We start from the raw sequence: 19,086 nt of genomic DNA, 5'->3' as shown, positions 1-19,086 counted from the left end.
ATTATTATCCCCATTTTGCAAATGAGGAAACTGAGGAAGAGAGTAAGCAACTTGCCTTAAGACTCACAACTAGTAAGTGTAGGAGTTCAAATCAGAACTTGGATCTTTCTGACTTCAGGTCCAGTGCTTCTAAAGAGGCAACTTTAGTTTTATTTTTTTTAAAACCCTGACCTTCTGTCTTAGAAACAATACTTGTATTGGTTCTAAAGCAGAAAAGTGGTACGGGTCTAGGCAATGAGGATTAAGTGACTTGCCCAAGGTCACACAGCTAGAAAGTGTCTAAGGTCATATTTAAACCCAGGACCTCCTGTCTCTTGGCCTGGCTATCAATCCTGTAACCCCCCGAAAGAGGAAGATACATACAATTTTTCTAACAATTTAAGAACACTCCAAGAAAGCATGGGACATCTGGGAGAGAGTGGACTCCCCTTCACCAGAAGTGTTTAAACAGATAGACTAGGGGATCACTCATTAAGAGTGTAGTATGGGCATCTTGGTGGCATAATGGATAGTTTGCTGGCCTGGGACTTGGGGCGGGACTGAAGGTCCCTGTTAAGGTCCTGGTTAGACTAGGTGGCTTTTGAGTGAGCTTGCAGTCACCATGCTGGTCTTGGAGCAGGAAGCAGATTAGATCTAGTCCGATTCCCTCATTTCACAAGGTGAGGGAAGGGACTTGGTTGGGGTCAAGCAGAGGGAGTAAGTAGCAGTCAGCCCTGGAGTCTTCCTCTTCCGTTCCAGTTCTAGAGTCCTTGATTCCAAATTCAGTAAAGCATTTTGTAAACCTTCAGATTCTATAGGAATGAGTCCTTCTTGTTGCTGTTGGCATTATTCCTCCCCGTCGCCCCCATTATCAAAACCCTTAAAATTGGCCGAGGCAGAAGCCTCTGCCTCCTGCTTCCATAAATCCATTCCTCCTCCCGTCCCCTTCCGAGAGGCACCCTCCCGGGCTGTTCCCCCACCCCACCCCACAGGTGACTCCTCTCCTCCGATACACCCCTCCCCTTTACTAGTGGCTCTCCCCGCGGGGTCTTTCCCGGGCTCCACAAGTCCCCCTACTCCCAACCCTAAAGGTGACTCCTCCCAAGAGTGCTCCTCTCTAGCAAATGCGCCAGCCCTTAACCCTTTAACTCCCTCATCCCTAACTGTCACCGCCCAGCCCGCTCCCCCTGCCCCCCCCCCGCTTGCTTGGGGCTCCCGGTCACGTGCTCCCTGACTCCCCCAGGTTCTGGGGAGGGGGCTGCCCTGCACGGGAGGGGCGGGGCGGTTCCTTGATGGCACGAGGGGAGTGGGAGGGGGCGTTGCCGCAGAGAGTCCGTTGGGCGCTGGCCGAAGGAGAGGTGCGGAGAGGGAGCGCTCCGCAAGTAAGGGGCGTGGCAGGGGCTAAGAGCGATTCGGGGATCCTGGGGCTTGGGTGGGGTCAGCACTGGGTCCTCTCTCCAGTGGAGAGAGTGTGACTGGCCCGTTAATTCGAGGAGCAGGTGGGACTGGTCAGGCACTTAGCAGAGAGAAGGGGGGACAACTGAGCCAAAAGAGGGTCTAAGCAGTCCGTCAGTGAAAAGGGTGGGACTGAGGGGCCGGGACTGCAGACTACGGGAATTACCGGGGGTGGGGGTGGGGGGGTGAGTGTGGTCTACCAGGTAAGGGACCTGGTCCACTGGGCCCCCTAGTGGACAGAGGCTGTTACTGGTCAACTCCAGGCTGCTTTTTCCAAGGGAAGAGGGTGTTTGGCTGGGCTCTTTCTGGGGAGAGGGATGCCACTGTCCAGTGCTGAGCATGCCTGGTCCAGGATGGTGGTGGGAAGGAGACCGAAATATTACTGTTGGGTTATGGTTCATTATGGGGACAGACATGACAAGTCTGGTGTTGGGCTGTAGCTGGGTATAAAATAGTCTTCATGGGAGGGGTGTGCGGATAGCTTGGGGTCAAGAAAGCATGGCTCAAAGCTTGCCCCTGATATTTGCTTGCTGTTGACCTAATCTCTCCAAGGCTCCTTTCCCTTCTCTGGCCTGAGTCCCTTGCAGGTCCCAGATCCTCTGATCCCTGCTTAGAATCGCAGATTTAAGCTGGAAGAGACTTCAGAGCTCTAGGCTTTTCCTGGGAAATTCTTTCTAGGATGGGTTTGGTGCCCTTGCCCTGATAACATCTTTCTTGATCTCCTCTGGCAGCTCTCCCTGCATGTTCATGGTCTCCCTGGATCCTGCCTGGCTGGCCGACAGGCATGTCTGGAGATGGGGAAGGGGAAGATGCCTTCGGTCCCAAGGATGTCCTGCTCTATTCCCCTGACAGTGGCCCCTTTGTGGAGGAGACGGAGGAGGGCAGCTCTGTTTTGAGCTGGACTTGGGAACAGAGCACAGCCTCCTCTCAGTGGAGCCCAGAGCCTGAAGCCACCAGGAGCACGCCCCCCAAAACGGACCGTCAGGATGACAGCAACCCCGCAGAGAAAGCTCTTCAGAACTCAGAGACCATGGGCCGGGGCACAGGTCCCGAGACGACCTATATTCTGGGCCCAGACCGACAGGCCCAGGAGGAGGGCAAGGATTCACTGCTGTCCTCAGATCTTCACGTCCAGCCTTCTCTTGCACCAACAGAGAGAAAAGCACAGTTCTTGGAGAAGCTTCATGTGGCTTTACATGACATCTTAGCTGAAAACTGGGGGAAGAAGCTTGGGTCCACAGGGAAGGGGGAGAGATCCGTGGAAGCTGAAAGTTGCCCCGACCTCCAGGAGTTCACTGGAGAGGGAAGTCCTCCAGGAATCAACCAGAGACACTCCATCAACTACATGGAGAACCCCCCTGAAATGAGATGGCTCACTCCAGTGGCCTTTCCTGAATGCCTCTCTGAAGTGTGTGAACAGGGCATCTTCTCTCGCCTGGCCCTGGGGCAGGACATGTGTGTGGACTGTCCTCTGGATGCTTGTGAGGAGGCAAAGGAAGGAGAAAAAGGCAAGAGACAACAGCCTGACGCCTCACCTCCTTCCCCTAGCCTGACCCTGGAGAGGGCAAATAAGAAAAGCAGGCTGTCTACCAACTTCAGGCAGGTGAGGAGGAGGAGGAGGAACTCCAAGGAAGAAGGATCCTGGAGGAGGGATGAAAGGAAAGGCCGAGACTATCTAAGCCCTGCACAGAGTGCGGGGAGGGTAGACCCCAAGTCCCCAGGAAGCTCTTTTCGGAACAGCAGCCGGGAGACTTGTGGAGAAATGGGAACCATTGCTGGGACCTCCCTGACTGTTGAAAGAGGGCATAAACTAACTGGGAAGACCCAGCAGTGGACCTGCCAGCAGAGAGCCCTCTCCACATTTCCTGCCTCATTTTCTCCCCATAGCCCCACTGATCCTCTCTTGCCCAAGGGGGCTGGAATAGGGGAGCCCTCTGGCCACACCCCCAGTGGGCCTCAGAGATGCACGGTGACTGCTACTTCAGCTATGGAGGCCCTGGGTCCTCCTGGGAGACCAGCTGTGCCCAATGTAATGCCAGTCTCTAAGACTTCCTGGAAAAATCCTGACCAGTGCCCACTGGCTGCTTCCTGGGATCCACTGACTTCGCCTTCATTCTCTAGACTCTCAGGGGACGTCTCAACAGAACACGAAGATCTTGGTTTTGCTATGGTGGCCAAGGCTGGGGATGATGATACTGGCCTCTCAGACATTGCTGAGGAACTGGAATCTGCTGTTGGCAAAGGAGCTGTGGGTGCCTCTGATGCCAACAGGCAGGCGACGCTAGGCTTGCCTGTTAGGCCCCAAGGTTTCTCCACCACAAGCCAACCCTGTGGCCAGGCTGGCCTGGGTTTCCCATTAACCAAGTCTTCCTCAAAGGGACTTGTGGCCAGTGGAGCCAGTTTGGACCCTGAAGTGGCTGAACCGTCCAGCAGACCCTCTAGACATCGTCGAAACAGACCCAGAGCTGGAGAGAAGCCACGGAAGGGGTTGTTGTCCACTGCCCAGGAATGGGGCAGGAACGGGGGCTCCAGACCAGAGGAGAGCACCAGAGATCGGGAGCCAGCCAGAGTAAGCAGAAGCAGAGGGGTATGTTTTCTCTTAGCATTACAAATGGCAGAGCCCCAGCCAGAGAGGGGATAATGATAGCAATCACTGTAGCTTATGTTTCTGTGGTGTTTTAGGACTGATAAATGGCCCGACTCACCAAACCCTGGGAGGCAGATATTGCGGGGCTCCTTGGCCTCCCATGCCACATGAGGGAGTGGGCTCAGAGGTGGTCACCTGTCCGGGCTTCCCTCTTCTCCCTACCCCGGGGTGCTGGGGATGTTGACATTCTCACCAGAGGGGCTGACTCAGGATTCAAACCCTGGTCTTCTGACTCCCTCCACGATAGGGCGCAGGTCTTCTAATTCTCCCTTTCCCACATCATGGGCCAGACCTCCGGTTCACTTTTTGTTCTTTCTCACGGTTTCTCCCTTTTTTTGGAAGGGGAGAACCCTGACCAAATGATCTCCTGCGTTAAGATGGAAGTCTCAGAGAGCCCCTCCCTATATGCATGTTGCTCTGCCGGAGATGCCCACCCATCTGGGATGAACGGGTGCTCTCTGGAGTTAGCACCTACCTGTGTGACCCTGATAGGTCACTTACCCTCTCTGGTGGTTAGATTGGCTTTTGAAGGGCACTTCCTATTCTGAGCCTTGTGGCCTCGGCTCCCTTCCTGGTCTGGGAGGCTTTTTTGGTTGATCTGTCAGAGTGATTTGGCAGACAGGCTATCTCGTCTGCTTTCCTATGGTTGATTGAGTCACTCCTGCTCCCCATAACTACATCCATCCCCCAGACGACTGAATCCCAGAACCAGCTTCCCTTGGAGCAGTGGGTTCAATGGGGGAACATTTTATACTGGAGATGGGGAGTGAGGAGCAGAGAGAGAAGCTTCCCAGAAAGCCGGGGAAAGGCAGGGTTTTGAGTATCCAGAAGGTTGTATCAGGAGCCTCAAGGCCTTTTGGGGGGGTCTCTGTCAGAGAAATGGTGATGGGTGGTGGTCCCAGTCCAGATGGTTAGAGTGAGGGGCAGGCATGGGCCTGCAGGCAGCTGAGGCTTGATGAGTAGAGGCAGCCTCAGGCCCTGAGGGGGGAATGGGCAGGTCCTGGCACAGAACTGGGAGAGGAATAGCCCCCTTGCCCCAGGGATGAGTGTTTAGACAGGGCTGTGTGCACACAAGCAAGAAAGGGGATGAAAGGCCTGGGCTTAGAGCACTGGACTTGTAGTTAGGAGGGAGCTGGATTCAAATTCTGACAGTCCTCATTATCTGTGGGACCGGGGTAAGTGATTTCCCCACTCAGCACCCCAGAGGGCTAGGACAGACTTAGGTTGTGCTAGCCTTGGCTCTTCTGTGAATTGAGCCTTGGTCAGAAGGAATGACAGCTGGCTTCAGGGCTCCTCCCCTTGCCTTCCTTACTCCTCAGCCCCTCATCTTCTAGGTGTGAGCTGCCGTGTCCCTTCTCTCATCACGACAGGGGCAGGGGGGCAGCCGAGGCTTCATGACAGTGGAAGGAGCCCTGCGCTTGGGTTCAAATCCTGGCTGCAGCACTATTACTTGTGGCTAAGTGGCTTCAATGCTCCAAACCTCAGTTTTCCCTTCTGTAAAATGAGAACCATAATCTTTGCATTGCCTCCCTCTCAGAGTGGTTGTGAGGAGTGTGCCTTGTGCCCCCAGGGATAGGAGGTGTGCCTTGTTTTGATGGGCCTTTGCTGCCCGAACAAGCACTGAGCCCTCTCTAGCGGGGCCTCACGCCGGCTCTGGCCTTGACAACAGAAAAGCAGAGCGGCTTCCCCTCCCAAACAACGGGTTCCCATGGTGACCGAGGCTTGCTGCCCCTGCTGGAGTGGCAGGACGGGCAGAGCCTTGGGGGGGGGGGGGTCAGATCCGCAGCCCCTCCCAGCCTTCAGCAAGGCAGGGGAGAAACAGCTGGGTTTGCCGATCCCGGGCAGGTGTGAGACTGGCCTCTCCAGTCACCACTACAGATTGGCCCCAAACATTGTCCAGATTCAGTCTCCATCACACTCTCAGGGCCTGGCCCACGTGATGCGGGGGGAGGGGGGAGCTTGTGCTCCAGTGGGAAAAGTCTGGGGAGGGACCCTGCCCCGTTAGGGACGAGGGCACCCGGGGAAAGGCCCCTCTCCAGCTTGGGGGCCCCAAGGCCCTCTACTTCCTGCTGCTGCAGAGAGCGCTCTCCTCTGGCGTTTGCGCCTTTGTGTGTGCACCTGTCTCCGTTTCCCAGCCATCCAGAGCTTTCTGGGGTGCTGCTTCTCTTTTCCTCCCCCATCTCTTTCACTTCAGTCCCTGTGCCTTCACCGGCAGCGTTAGTGCGGGAAAAGAGCCCCAGGCCAGGGCCCAGGAGGCCAGGCTGGGGGAGGACCATAAGGAGCAGGGCCATAAGCGCAGCGACATTGCGGGAAAGTGCGCCGCTCCTTTGCTCCGACCTCAGGCGCGTCTAGTTTCCCTTAGAGTCTCCTAATTGATCTTTTTTGCTTCTAAGCTCCTCTTTCTCCAATCCAGCCACAAATTGCCTGCATAATCTTCTTAATGCCATTCCAGTCATGCCACCTCCCCTCCAAGTAAAACCTTCAGTGGCTCCCCTTGGCCTACTGAATAAAGTATCAATTCCTCTTGCTGACATTCAGGCTTCCCCACAATCTGGTTCCAGTATGATACTGCTCAGCTGCTGTGACACAGAACATCCCAACCCTTGTTCCGTTTCCAGCTGTTTGTTCTCAGGCCCATCCACCCTGCCCCCCTCGTGCCTGGAATGTTCTGCCCCTCAGAGACCCTCCCTCCAGGGACGCCCCCTCCAGGAAGCCCTCTCTGCTCCGTCTGGTGAAAGGGATCTTTCCCCTCTCAACTGTGCCATAGTACCTGTCATCGTCCCCCCCCCCAGATGATACATGTTTGATGATATCGGGATCTGTGAAAAAGCCGTCTTTAGATCCCTAGCACGGAAGGTGTTTCATAAACGTGTTGAGGTGAATTAGGGCTTCTGCGCTCTGGGACATCATCTGAGCCCTCCTTGGACGGCTTTTGCCCTTTATCAAGCTTCCATGATTCCTCGCGTCCCTTCTAACCTGAAGAGTCTCCGAGGCCGTGGCTTGAGTTTTGACCTGTACGTGCAGATGCTGGGCCCTGGACGTACGTATGCCAAGTAGCCCTGTGTATTTACTATCTACTGTGTGAAGGCAGATTTTCATTAGAAAAAGCTAACAAAGCAATAAACATTTGAGTGAAAGTCAATGGAGGGAGAAAGAAGAGATTTTGTCATGGGGAGATATTACAGACCCTCTGGGCAGGAGGAGGAAATAGATAAATTTGGCAACCAAATGTGGAAGGCAGGGAAATGAGGGAAGACAGTGGAGACGGGAGGCTTTTGATCTCTTGGTTTCTGCCCGCCACAGGGAAGTTAGTGTACTCCTGGTTTGTTGTCTTGATAAGTTCATCCTTTAAAGAAATTCAGGGAATGCCAGGAGGAGCGGAACATTGGATCTGATTCTGAGCGTTCTGTGTATTGCTAGTCCACAAGAAGAGCTGGTCATTGACAGGAAAATGGTAGGAACTATGGGGAGGAAGGAGAGAGGAAAAGAGAACTGAGAATGGCCTCAAATGCACTGTGGATTTGGGGAGAGTCGTTTTCAAGAGGCTTCAGAGAAAGAATCGGAGCCCATGCTTGTGCTTTTATAGGGGAAGGCCACCCAGGAAGGCTGGGAAGTACTCCAGAAAGATAGTCTGAAGCTACAAACAGAAATTATTTTTAAGAGGAAGCCAGCCAAAGAGGCCAAGGTGGGTGCCCAAGTTGCTCTCTGGGCAAGTTGGATTGTAAAAAATCCTTTTAGATGTAAAAAGGGGCAGGTAACTAAAGGTGAATGCCAAGGTGTGACACAGTTTTGTATAAGCAGTACTAAAACTTGAAGTAAACAGAGGCTGGGACTAAATGCCAAGGACAGCCATCAAAAAGGAATTTTTAGCTATGTTGGAGAAAGATTCCAAAAGAGAAAAGCTCACAGTCAGAGTGGCTGGGCTGTTAATAATGGGCAAAGGCGAGAAGGAAGGGATACTCAACTTTTGCTTCTGTTTTCGCTGCCAAGGAGAATCATCACTTGATTGGAGGAGAAAGCATAGACTGGTTAATGATAGGAAGGTGAAACTCAGATAGGTTAGAGATAGAAAGCTCTGAGTTCTCTTTGAGAGGGTCAAGTCACCTCGTGTGAATATTGCAAGAGCTGCCAGATAGGATAACCAAGTCAATGAGGGTGATCTTGGAAAGACTGCGGAACAGCCCGGTCACTAGGGAGTGAAGTGAGTGGGGTTTTCCAGCTAAGGGGAAGTGGGTATGTCTAAAAACATGTGATGGCAAATGAACATTTTGAATAATCACTAAGAGTCAACATGGTTTTACTAAGAGCAGGTCATTGCCTGCAATGTTGCAGATAGAGCTCTGCAACCAAGATTACCGTAAAGCATTTTTCAGAATCTTATGCTATCCTTGTAGAAAAGATGTTACTCGATGGGCTAGCCAATAGTACAGTTGACTGGGGTCAGCATTGCTTGAATGGCCAGGCCCGAAGAGTTTCCATGTTGGTTTGGAGAAAGGTCTTCAATAGGGCCTGAGCTTAGCTTTATGCCTGTTACCATTTTTATTAATGACTTAGATGAAGCCATAGATTACATGCTTCTCAAACGTGCAGATGATATGGAACTGAAAGAAACAGCCAAGATTCTGAGTGACAGATTCAGGATCCAGAAGGATCTTGGCAGGCTGAAATAGACAGGATTAAATGTCATGGGGATAAATTGAAAATCTTGGGTGTGGATTTAAAAAAATCAATTTTATAAGCACAAAATGGGGAGATGTAGCCAGACAGTGGCACAAGAAAGATTTAGCTCTGAGAACTTTGGAAGACCTCTACTTCAAAAGCACAGTATGGCAACAATCTTGGGCCAAATGAAGCAAGATTGGATGGCTTCAGAACAGAACTCCGACTCTTAGAACATTGTGTTTATGTGGGGGCACCATGCTTTTAGGAAGGACATTGACCAACTGCAGGGCTACCAGAGGAAGATGGGGGAGTTGACAGGTACCCATGAAAGAATTAGAAAAGCCTCCAAGCCTTCCTAAGGTGAAGTATTATACTGTATCAAGGTTAGAGTTAGAGTCAGAATTTGGGTTAGGGTTTGGGAGACCTCCCAAGCTGTTGCCTCAACTGACAACTCCCATTTCTGTGATGCTTTAAAGCTTACAAAACGTTCCCTACTCTTATCTCTATGAAGTTGGGAGATCAAACTTTTTACATTTTTATTATAGATGAGTCTAAAGCTTCTCTCTCTCTCTCCCTCTCCCTCTCTCTCTCCCTCCCTCTCTCTCTCTCTCTCTCTCTCTCTCTCTCTCTCTCTCTCTCTCTCTCTCTCTCTCTCTCTCTCTCTCTCTCTCTCTGTCTCTCTGTCTCTCTGTCTCTCTGTCTCTGTCTCTCTCTCTCTCCTCTCTCTCTCTCTCTCTCTCTCTCTCTCTCTCTCTCTCTCTCTCTCTCTCTCTCTCTCTCTCTCTCTCTCTCTCTCTCTCTCTCTCTCTCTCTCTCTCTTTCCCCCTCCCCTCCCCTTCCTCCCTCCCCTTCTCTCCTCAGGACTCTAAGATAGAAGGGCAAGGGCTCGGCAAATAGGATTAAACGATTTGTTCAAGGTCACACAGCTAGGAAGTGTCTGAAACCAGATTTGAATCCAGGCCAGGCACTGAGCCATTTAGCTGTTCCCTTTTTTTCTTTCTTTAAAAAAAGCAAACAAACATCTTAGGGCAGATAGATCGACATTTCCTAGTTGTGTGCCCCTGGAAAAGGCACTTAAATTCATTTGCCTGTCCTATTGCTTTTCTGCCTTGGATTCCATCCTGGTCCTTGCATTCATTTCAAGTACATTTTCAGGTTGTTTTTATTTATGTAATTGTAGTCATTATGTACATTGTTCTTCTGGAGTTGCTTACTGCTTGCTGTATCCATTTATAACAGTTTTCCCAGGTTTCTCTCAGTTCCTCATAGTCACTATTTCTTATGGGACAATCATAGCCCATTGTGTTCATGCATCTTGACCCATTCCCCAATTAACAGGTACCTATTTTGTTTGCAGTTGTTTACAATAGCCAAAGGTGTCCTCTAGTCCCAATCTGAGCCCCAGGCGGAGACTCTGGAGGGATTCCAGTGTTCTTTTCATCATACTATGCTCAGGGAAAGGCTGCATGGATGACATGAGACTTAAGTAATCAATCAATCAACCAAGTTTGTCTGGGTAGAGTGGAGAAAGCATTCCAGGTCAAGGAATAGCATGGTCCTATTTTGGGCACAAGGGTGGATAACAAACAGAGTATGGTGGTTCTGGTGGTCAGGGACCTGTGAATAGATTGGATTATTAACTTTTTTGTGTCTGGGAAAAATAGAAAAAGAAAAAGATGAAATACAATTATCAAATATTTTTTAAAAGTTCATAGGCTTGGGACAGCTAGGTAGTTCAGTGGATTGAGAGCCAGAGGGGAGGTCCTGGGTTCAAATTTGTCTTCAGACACTTCCTAGCTGTGTGATTTTCAGCAAGTCACTCAACCCCCACTGCCAAATCCTTACCATTCTTCTGCTTTGGAAACAATACACAGTATTGATTCTAAGATGGGAGGGAAGAGTTATTTTTTTAAAAAGTAGTTTATAGGCTTCATGTTAAGAACTTTTGAATTAGATAGTGAGAAGTCTGTCTTGGTGGGAGTGGAAGGTGTGTGTGTAGGTGTGTAAATATATACATATATATATCCAAAGGTCCTTGCAATCTCCTGGGAAGTGGATGTAATTCTAGGGCCTGGGTTCAAATTTCATCTCTGATGCTTACTCTCTGTGTGACTTTGGGCAAGATACTTAACCTTGCCTTCCCCCAGTCTCAGTTTCCTTATCTGTAAAATGGGAATCTTATTTGCACTTCCTACTTCATAGAATTGTGGAGAAGGTACTTAGTAAACCTTAAAGTGCTATAGAAACATGCAGCACTTGCGTAGATCCAGGCTATCTTCCATGAACACTGTCCTGGGATGCCTCCCTGGGTGACCCAGGACAGTGTTCATGGAAGATAGCCTGGATCTACGCAAGTGCTGCATGTTTTATAGCACTCTGGCCCCTCCCCCCAAATCCCATGCAGGCTCTCCATGGCACCTCTTCAACAAATCTGGTTGATTTCACCTCTTCAGCCAGAGATCTGGTCAATTCTGCCTCCCCCCTCTCCTCATGTCTGGTAGATTTCACTTCAATAACATCTCATCTTTTTCACTTTTCCCCCCTCTCTGGCCCCTTTTCCAATATGTCTGATTCGTTTGGCCTCTGCAGCATCTTTCTAGGACCCCTCCTCCCCTCTGATGCTGTCCCCACCCTGGTGCAAACCCTCATCACCTCCTGCTGGAGGGGGCTTCTGCTTGCCTCAGTCTCTTCCCCATCTAGTCAATCATCTTCCATTATTCAGACATCAAAGGATCTCCTTGAAGCCCAGGCCTGACCATGTCATCCCCCACTTAAGCTCCAGGGACTCCCAATTTCCTCCTGGATTAAATACAAAATGCTGGGTTTACCAATCCAAACCCTTCATACCCCAGCCCTCTTCTACCCTTCTAGTCTTCTCACCCCTCACTCTCCAACAGGGACTCTTACCCAGCTACACTGGCCTCCATCTCTAGACTCTGTATTTTTTTCTGGCTGGGACCTCTTCCTGGAACACACTTTCACTACTGACCTCCCTGCTTTCCCACTTAAAGTCCCACCTCCTCCTGGAAGCCTTCCCATGCCTCTTCAGTCCAGGGCCTTTTCCCTCTGTTCATTACTTCCTATTTATCCTGTACAGAGCTTGTTTTGTATATGTTTGCATGTGGCCTCCCCCAATAGACTGTGAGCTACTTGAGGGCACAGACTGGTTTTTGCCTTAGCTCTTAGCACAATACCTGGCACAGAGTAGCTTAGGAAATGTTTATTGACAGAAAAAAAAGGGGAGGGCAGTTGGATAGCTCAGTGGATTTAGAGCCAGGTCTAGAGACGGGAGGTCCTGGATTCAGATCTGGTCTTAGACACTTCCCAGCTGTGTGACCCTGGGCAAGTCACTTTACCCCCATTGCCTAGCCCTTACCACTATTTTGTGTTGGAACCAATACACAGTTTTGATTCCAAGACAGAAGGTAAGGGTTAAAAAAAAAAACAAAAAAACCCCGAACCCTTATTCATGTTCTTTCTATCGCAAACCTCCTCCTGTAGCTGATGTGCAATTCTATTGGGTTTTACATGTGTCATCGATCAAGACCTATTTCCATATTATTGATAATAATTGCACCAGGGTGATCTTTTAGAGTCTACATCCCCAATCGTATCCCCATCAACCCATGTGATCAAGCAGTTGTTTTTCTTCTGTGTTTCTGCTCCCACAGTTCTTCCTCTGAATGTGGATGGCATTCTTTCTTATAATAAGTCCCTCAGAATTTTCCTGGATCATTTCATTACTGCTAGTAGAGAAGTCCATTACATTCGATTGTGCCACAGTGTATCAGTCTCTGTGTACAATGTTCTCCTGGTTCTGTCCCTTTTGCCCTGAATCAGTTCCTGGAGGTCATTCCAGTTCACATGGAATTCCTCCAGCTCATTATTCCTTTGAGCACAATAGTATTCCATAATCAACATATTGTAAAATTTAAATTAGTATCTAGTAATAAAAATATTATATTTTACAAGGTTTATTAAGGATTATTAGAAAATCAAGGAATAAAGAAAATACAAAATAAAAACCACATGCCCATGGCTGATTAGCCCATTCAAAATCCCCACGCTTGGCTTACTTGCTACATCATTGCAATGGAAGAGAAGAGAAGAAGCATGGAAAGCATTACTGCCAGTTAAATACCAATTGTGATCTCGCCAGCATGGAGACTTAGGTGAGATTATAGGGAATTCTGGGAAATACCAAGGACTTCTGGGGATTGAAGTCTAAGGTTCAAAATCTCCCTTTTTACCATCCTCCCCAAAGCCCGAGGAAGACTAGTCTCTCCGATGGGTCTTGTAAACATACCAGCTATGAAATTACAATTTGAGGGTAAGAGGAAAAGAGAACAAAACCAATAATTGCTAGGCACATTGACAAAAAGCCAGTTAGGGGGCAGTCCCCTTTGGCATAAGAGTATACATACAAAACAAATGCATTTAAACCCACACAGTTCAAATCACCACATCCCAAAGTTCACTCTGGATCTTCTGGTGCAGTGTGTGGCCTGTGGAGACATCTTCATGGTGTCTTCTCCAAACAGTTTACTTTCTGGATTCAGAGAGGTAGCATGTTTCTTAACCTAAAATTACTCTCAAAAGTAATTTAAACTTTGCAAATTTAAAATAATAATAATTATACATTCCCCCCTAAAGAGGGTGATTGAAAAACACAGGGATCACTTAGGGATGCATGGCTGAGTTATGAGTTCTAAGAATCAGTTGGCAAGAAAAATTAAAAAACATAAAAAAATCCAAATAAAAAAGAATTTCTGGATCAAATATAGACTCTCAAAGTCTTATGTGAAAAATTCTAAGTAAAGGAAAAATAAATCTATAACAGGTCCTTGAGTCAGGGCCCAATTAAAATGATATGAGCAATTAAGTCTTTACCCAATCAGTAGCCAGGACTACAGAAAGTTGCCATACTATGAAAGACAGAAAAGGGACTAGATTTTTAGGAGCCAGGTAGGAGCCAAATTTGAGATAACTTGGTAGAATGTGGAACAAGGAAGACCTGCCTTTAACACATGTTAAACAGCCACAACCTCGAACCCCAAACATGTACAAGTCCTCTTGTCACGGCTCAAAATTTTCATCAACCCCATTGGGACTGTTTGGTCTCTTTGACCTTGTGCTCAATTGGCACTATGCAAGTAGCTTTGTGCTTCTTTGGCACTGTGTAATGGCTCTTTTTATATTCTCTTGTCCTGGAATCAGACAGAATCATTAAGCAAAGTCCCATAAATTTTTTTTAAACAATCAGTGGCATCATTTTTATAGTCTCAAGCTTTTGGGGGCATACATTGACATTATAGAAAATATATTTTAAACTTATATTACTGCAAAATTTAAAAAAATTAAAGAAAATCTTAATACAGGTGACATGTGCTGTAAAGATTAAAATTTAGGGAAGATGGGGAGACTGAGGCATCTGAGGCAGGTAGAAATTAGTTTCTCTCTGCAAGGAGTATTATATTTTTTTGAGGTTTATTGAAGATTAAGGATTACAGAAAATACAGGATAAGAGATACGTGTCCAGGCCATAGAGAGGCCTAGACACAACCTCACCTACATTATGAAAAAAAGCCACGCCTGCCCCAAAACGGAAGTCCAAGAGCCAAGAGAGAGACCTCTCAAAAGCCTTTGAATCAGCTTAAATACCTTCTCGATCTCAGCCCAGGTGAGATTACAAGGCATTCTGGGGAAGTGGAGCAAAGGCTTGTGGGGATTATAGTCCTGTATTTGAGTCTATTTTTTACAGTGCTTCAAATATAAAAAGGAGAGAAAAATAAAAAACTGAAATAGTACATTGCACATGCAAGAAAAATATGATAATAAAATAATTTTTAAAATAAAAAATATAGCTTATAATCATTGACACACTGTGTCAGCTAAGAAAATATAGAATACAAAGGTTTCTCACCAAAAATGAGACCCATTTCTTCTTCATACCTGGCCATGATCCACTGTGAGTACAAGCGAATGAATTTCACAAAGTAACAGTTTTTTAATAAAGAACAGTAGTACAACATGTAATGCACATTCAAAAGGTATCAGTATCCCCAAAATTCACAATAGCCCAGTTAATTACAATTTCAAACAAACCCACTATCATATTTCACATGAGTCTGCTGTATGACATTTAAAGAAAATAGATACTTGTCACAAGTTTTTCAGGTGTAGCAATATTTCAACCTTGGCTGAGATTTTTAAAACAAAGTAAAACTTATTTGGGTCTAGATCATCACCAAGAAATCTAGATTGTTCTGGTGGACATAAAATGAGCTGAAGAGTTATAAATGAGAGGTGCTCCCTTTTTGGGAGCCATCCAGGGGTCCCATGCCCTGGAATTAACTTCCCAGCTCCTTTGGTATGAGACTGTGATGTCCCATTCATTCACATTTTTATAAATGTGGGAGGTGGGGATTATAATTGTATTTTACTTCAGCTACTAAAATAGACCTTACCTCTTGTTAGAGATAGGCAAAATGATCAGAGTTGTTGAAAAAAAAATCTAAAAATCATGTTTAAAGACCCCTTAAAATCAATTTGAGATATTTAGCTCATTAAATTTTCCAAAGGTTGTTATACAATTGTAACCAGTTTTGATGAAGTCTATGTGACAATTTACAAAGTCACAATTGAAAAAAGGCTATTTTTTAAAAAAAAATATGGGCTTATTCAATAATATTTGTTCAGTATAGTTATAGGGGAAAAGCAACAGAATATAACAGTCGTTAAAACCCAGTACATTAAAATGATTCAGTGTAACAGAATAGTATTGAATACATTAATATATGAACTTAAACCCACAAAATTAAATCTTAAACAAAACAATCAGCAAAATACAATAAAATACAGAGATTTTTATAAAACATTCGAGTCTGAAAAGCCTTAAAAATGTAACCTCCAGTCTCTTTAAAGTTCATTTTTTTAAAAAATCTGTTGAGATTCCTTTTGTCAGTACTGTGGAATTCCCCATAGCAGAGAACATGGATTTTAGGAATCTCAAACTGGGCAGGCCCAAATGGCAAAGAGTTGCAGGGAGATGAATTTCTCTCCTGAATCTCAGGTGAGATAAGTAAAAGGATCAGTGCACTCAAAAAATATCCTTTGAAATAGGCAATGCACTGCTCTCTCATAGAAGATGCCATACTTGTAACTTCCTGTTTGGAAAAGTCTCTTCCTTCTCCTCGTTCACCCCCCCTGAGGTCCCCTGCCATGTGGAGGCTAATTGTTGCCTAAGGAAAGAATCACCCCAGTTTTTACCAGTTGGTTTGTGATTCTGAAGACACTGTGGCAGCTACCAGTAGCCTGGGTCCTGGGGATGGACCTGGGGTTGGATGAGTGATCTGGGTGGGAGGCCCGATATCAGGAGTAGAGTTGCTGGGGCCTGAGGCTGGGGTCGGTGAGCAGTCTGGTTCAAGAAGGTCAGGAGTGGATGGCTGGAGGCAGGAGCGGGCAGCAGTAGCAAGAGCAGGAACAAGAGTAGAAGCAAGCTGCTGGAATTTAGCAGCAGGAATGAGCTAAATCAGGAGAAGTCGCTTTGCCAGGGTGGGTGGGTGGGGTGGGCTCCACCATACTTGTTGTATCATGCAAGAATTTTACAATACACCACAATTTGTTCAGTCATTCCCTAATTGAAGGGCATCCCTTCATTTAGAAACAATTTTTAACAACTTAACAATTGCTTGTTGATATTTTAGGATTCAGATTTTCTCCCTCTTTTCTCCACTCCTCCCCAGGAAGGTAAATAGTCTAATATAGGCTATATTAATGCTTTCATGCAATATATATATACATATATATATATATTTCCATATTATTCATGTCATTATAGAAGACAAATCACACATACAATAAAAAAAAAAACTCATGAAACATTGTGGAAGATGGCGTGCTTTGATCTGCTCTCAGATTCCCATAGTTCCTTTGGCTGTGGATAGCATTTTCATCATGAATCCCATGGGGTTATTTTGGAAACTTGCTTTGCTGATAATAGTTTAGTCCTTTAGAGTTAATTATTGCATAATATTTCTGTTACTATTTACATTGTTCTTCTAATTTCACTTTGTATAGTTCATAAACCTTCCCAGGTTTTTCTGAACTTATCCTGTTTATCATTTCTTATGGTGTAATAATATTCCATTACAACCATATATATTTTGTTCATTACCCAAGTGATGAGCAACCTCTTAGTTTCCAATTCTTTGCCACTATAAAAAGAGCCGCTAAAAATATTTTGATACAGGTAAGTCCTTTTATCTCTGATTTCTTTGGGATATAGATACAGTAGTCAGTTATTGCTGGGTCAAAGGGTATGCATAGTTTTGTGGCCCTTTGAGCCTGGTTTCATACTGCTCTCCAGAATGGTTGTATCAATCCATGGTTCTACCAATAGTGTATTAGTGTCTCAATTTTCCTACATCCCTTCCAACATTTATCCTTTTCCTTTTTTGTCATGTTAACCAATCTCAGAGATGTTTTAATTTGGATTTCTCTAGTCAATAAGGATTTGAAACATTTTTTCATATATGACTATAGATAGTTTTAATTTCTTCTTCTGCGAACTGACTATTCATATCCTTTGGCTACTTTTCAATTGAAGAATGCTTTGCATTCTTATAAATTTGACTTGATTTTCTATGTATTTGAGAAATGAGGCCTTTATCAGAAACACTTGCTATAAATTTTTTTTCCCAAATGTGTTGTTTCCTTTCTAATCTTGGTGCATTGTGCATAGAAAATCTTTTTAATGTAATCAAAATTATCCATTTTATTTCTTGTCATGTTTTCTATATCTTGTTTGGTCATAAATTCTTTCCTTCTCTATAAGTCTAGCAAGTAAACTTTTCCATGTTCACCTCTGTAAAGGGGGAAAAGGGGTTATTATATAAAAAGGTTGGACTGGATTATATTTAAAATAGGGTGATGAGGAATGTATATTAATTCCAAAGAGATTTATTTACAATTTATTTACGAAATATAGAAAGAGTGAAGTAAGAAACTCAGAGAGAGGTTAGGGTAAGATATCTAGCTTAAGCACTAAGTAATCCCAACCCCTGACTCAACCCAGGTAGGGAGAATTAGTCCTTAGGTCTCAGCAAAGCCAAGAACCTGGGGAAGTCTCTCCTCAGTCTAGTCTCTTCAGAAAATCCAATATGAAAGGAGTCAGCCTTTCACTCACCCCATCTCAGGTCCAGTCAGCAGATTCTCCACCAGCCTCAACTCCAAAGCATGAAGAACTGCCAGTAGAACTGCACTCAGAAAGTTGTCACTCCCTTTTAAAGGCACTTTCTTTCGTGTCACTTCCTATGCCTTCCTCCACTTCTTATGTGGACAAATCATAGTCTAAAGCCTTGTTTAGTTGATTCTGATTTATCACCCACTATTGCACACGTGGGTCACAGACCTCCCACTAAATGATTAAGTGGGAGGTTTTATACTTTTTGTGATTAGATCTAAAAATGGGCAGATCTCCCTACTCAACTTTTAAGTAGAGTGTTTACACTTTTGGTGATTAAATCTAAAAAGAGGCAGGGGTTACAATTTAATTTTCACAATCTTCACAATTTAATCTTCACAATCAGGGGAGAGTTAATTTCATTTTTACAATCAGGGGAGAGTTAAATTTAATCTTCATACCTCATTTGTTTTTGGCATCACCCTTTATTTCTAGATCAGACATCTATTTTGACTTTATTCTGGTGTATGGAGCGAGATGTTGTTCTATAACTAATTTATGCTATAACATTTTCCAGTTTTCCCAGATTTTTTGGTCAAACAGTGAGTTCTTTCCTCCAAAGCTTGGATCTTTGGGTCAAACACTAAGTTGTTATGGACTAACTACTGAGTGCTGATTATCCAATCTATTCTATTTATCCACTACTCTATTTCTTAGTCAGTACCAGACTGTTTTAAAAAAAATATATTTTGAATATTTTTCCATAGTTACAAGATTCACATTCTTTCCCTCCCCTCTTTCCTCCCCCTCCTGGAGCTGACAAGCAATTCCACTGGGTTATACATATGTCATTGTTCAAAACCCATTTCCATATTATTCATATTTGTAATAGTGTTCTTCTAAAGCCAAAACCCTATTGTACCATGTGATTGATCCTATGTTTTTCTTCTGCATTTCTGCTCCCACAGTTCTTATTGTGGATGTGGATAGCATTCTTTCTCCTATGTTCCTCTGGATTGTCCTGGATCATTGCATTGCTACTAGTAGAGAAGTCCATTGTGCCACAATGTTTCAGTCTCTTTGTACAATGTTCTCTTGAGTACCAGATTGTTTTGAGGATTACTGTTTAGTATAGTTTGAAATCCGTATGACTAGGCCT

General features: G+C 45.6%; 1 protein-coding gene across 12 annotated transcripts in view; it reads left to right on the top strand.

The window, feature by feature from the left end:
- Window positions 1–824: 824 nt before the first annotated feature.
- SPOCD1 (SPOC domain containing 1) overlaps window positions 825–19,086 on the top strand; it is a 51,881-nt gene continuing 33,619 nt past the window's right edge. For 4 of the 12 annotated variants that reach the window (XM_056795266.1, XM_056795265.1, XM_056795263.1 and 1 more), the window contains exons 1-2: window positions 826–971; window positions 2,166–4,021. In XM_056795266.1, the coding sequence (XP_056651244.1) occupies window positions 2,219–4,021 (1,803 nt within the window). In that variant the 5' untranslated portion in view covers window positions 826–971; window positions 2,166–2,218. The other 8 variants (XM_056795267.1, XM_056795264.1, XM_056795262.1 and 5 more) reach the window with 6 other exon arrangements.

The sequence above is a fragment of the Monodelphis domestica genome, chromosome 4 (assembly GCF_027887165.1).
Source record: "Monodelphis domestica isolate mMonDom1 chromosome 4, mMonDom1.pri, whole genome shotgun sequence".
NCBI classification, from domain to species: domain Eukaryota; kingdom Metazoa; phylum Chordata; class Mammalia; order Didelphimorphia; family Didelphidae; genus Monodelphis; species Monodelphis domestica.
This window is presented reverse-complemented; position numbering and strand designations above follow the sequence as displayed.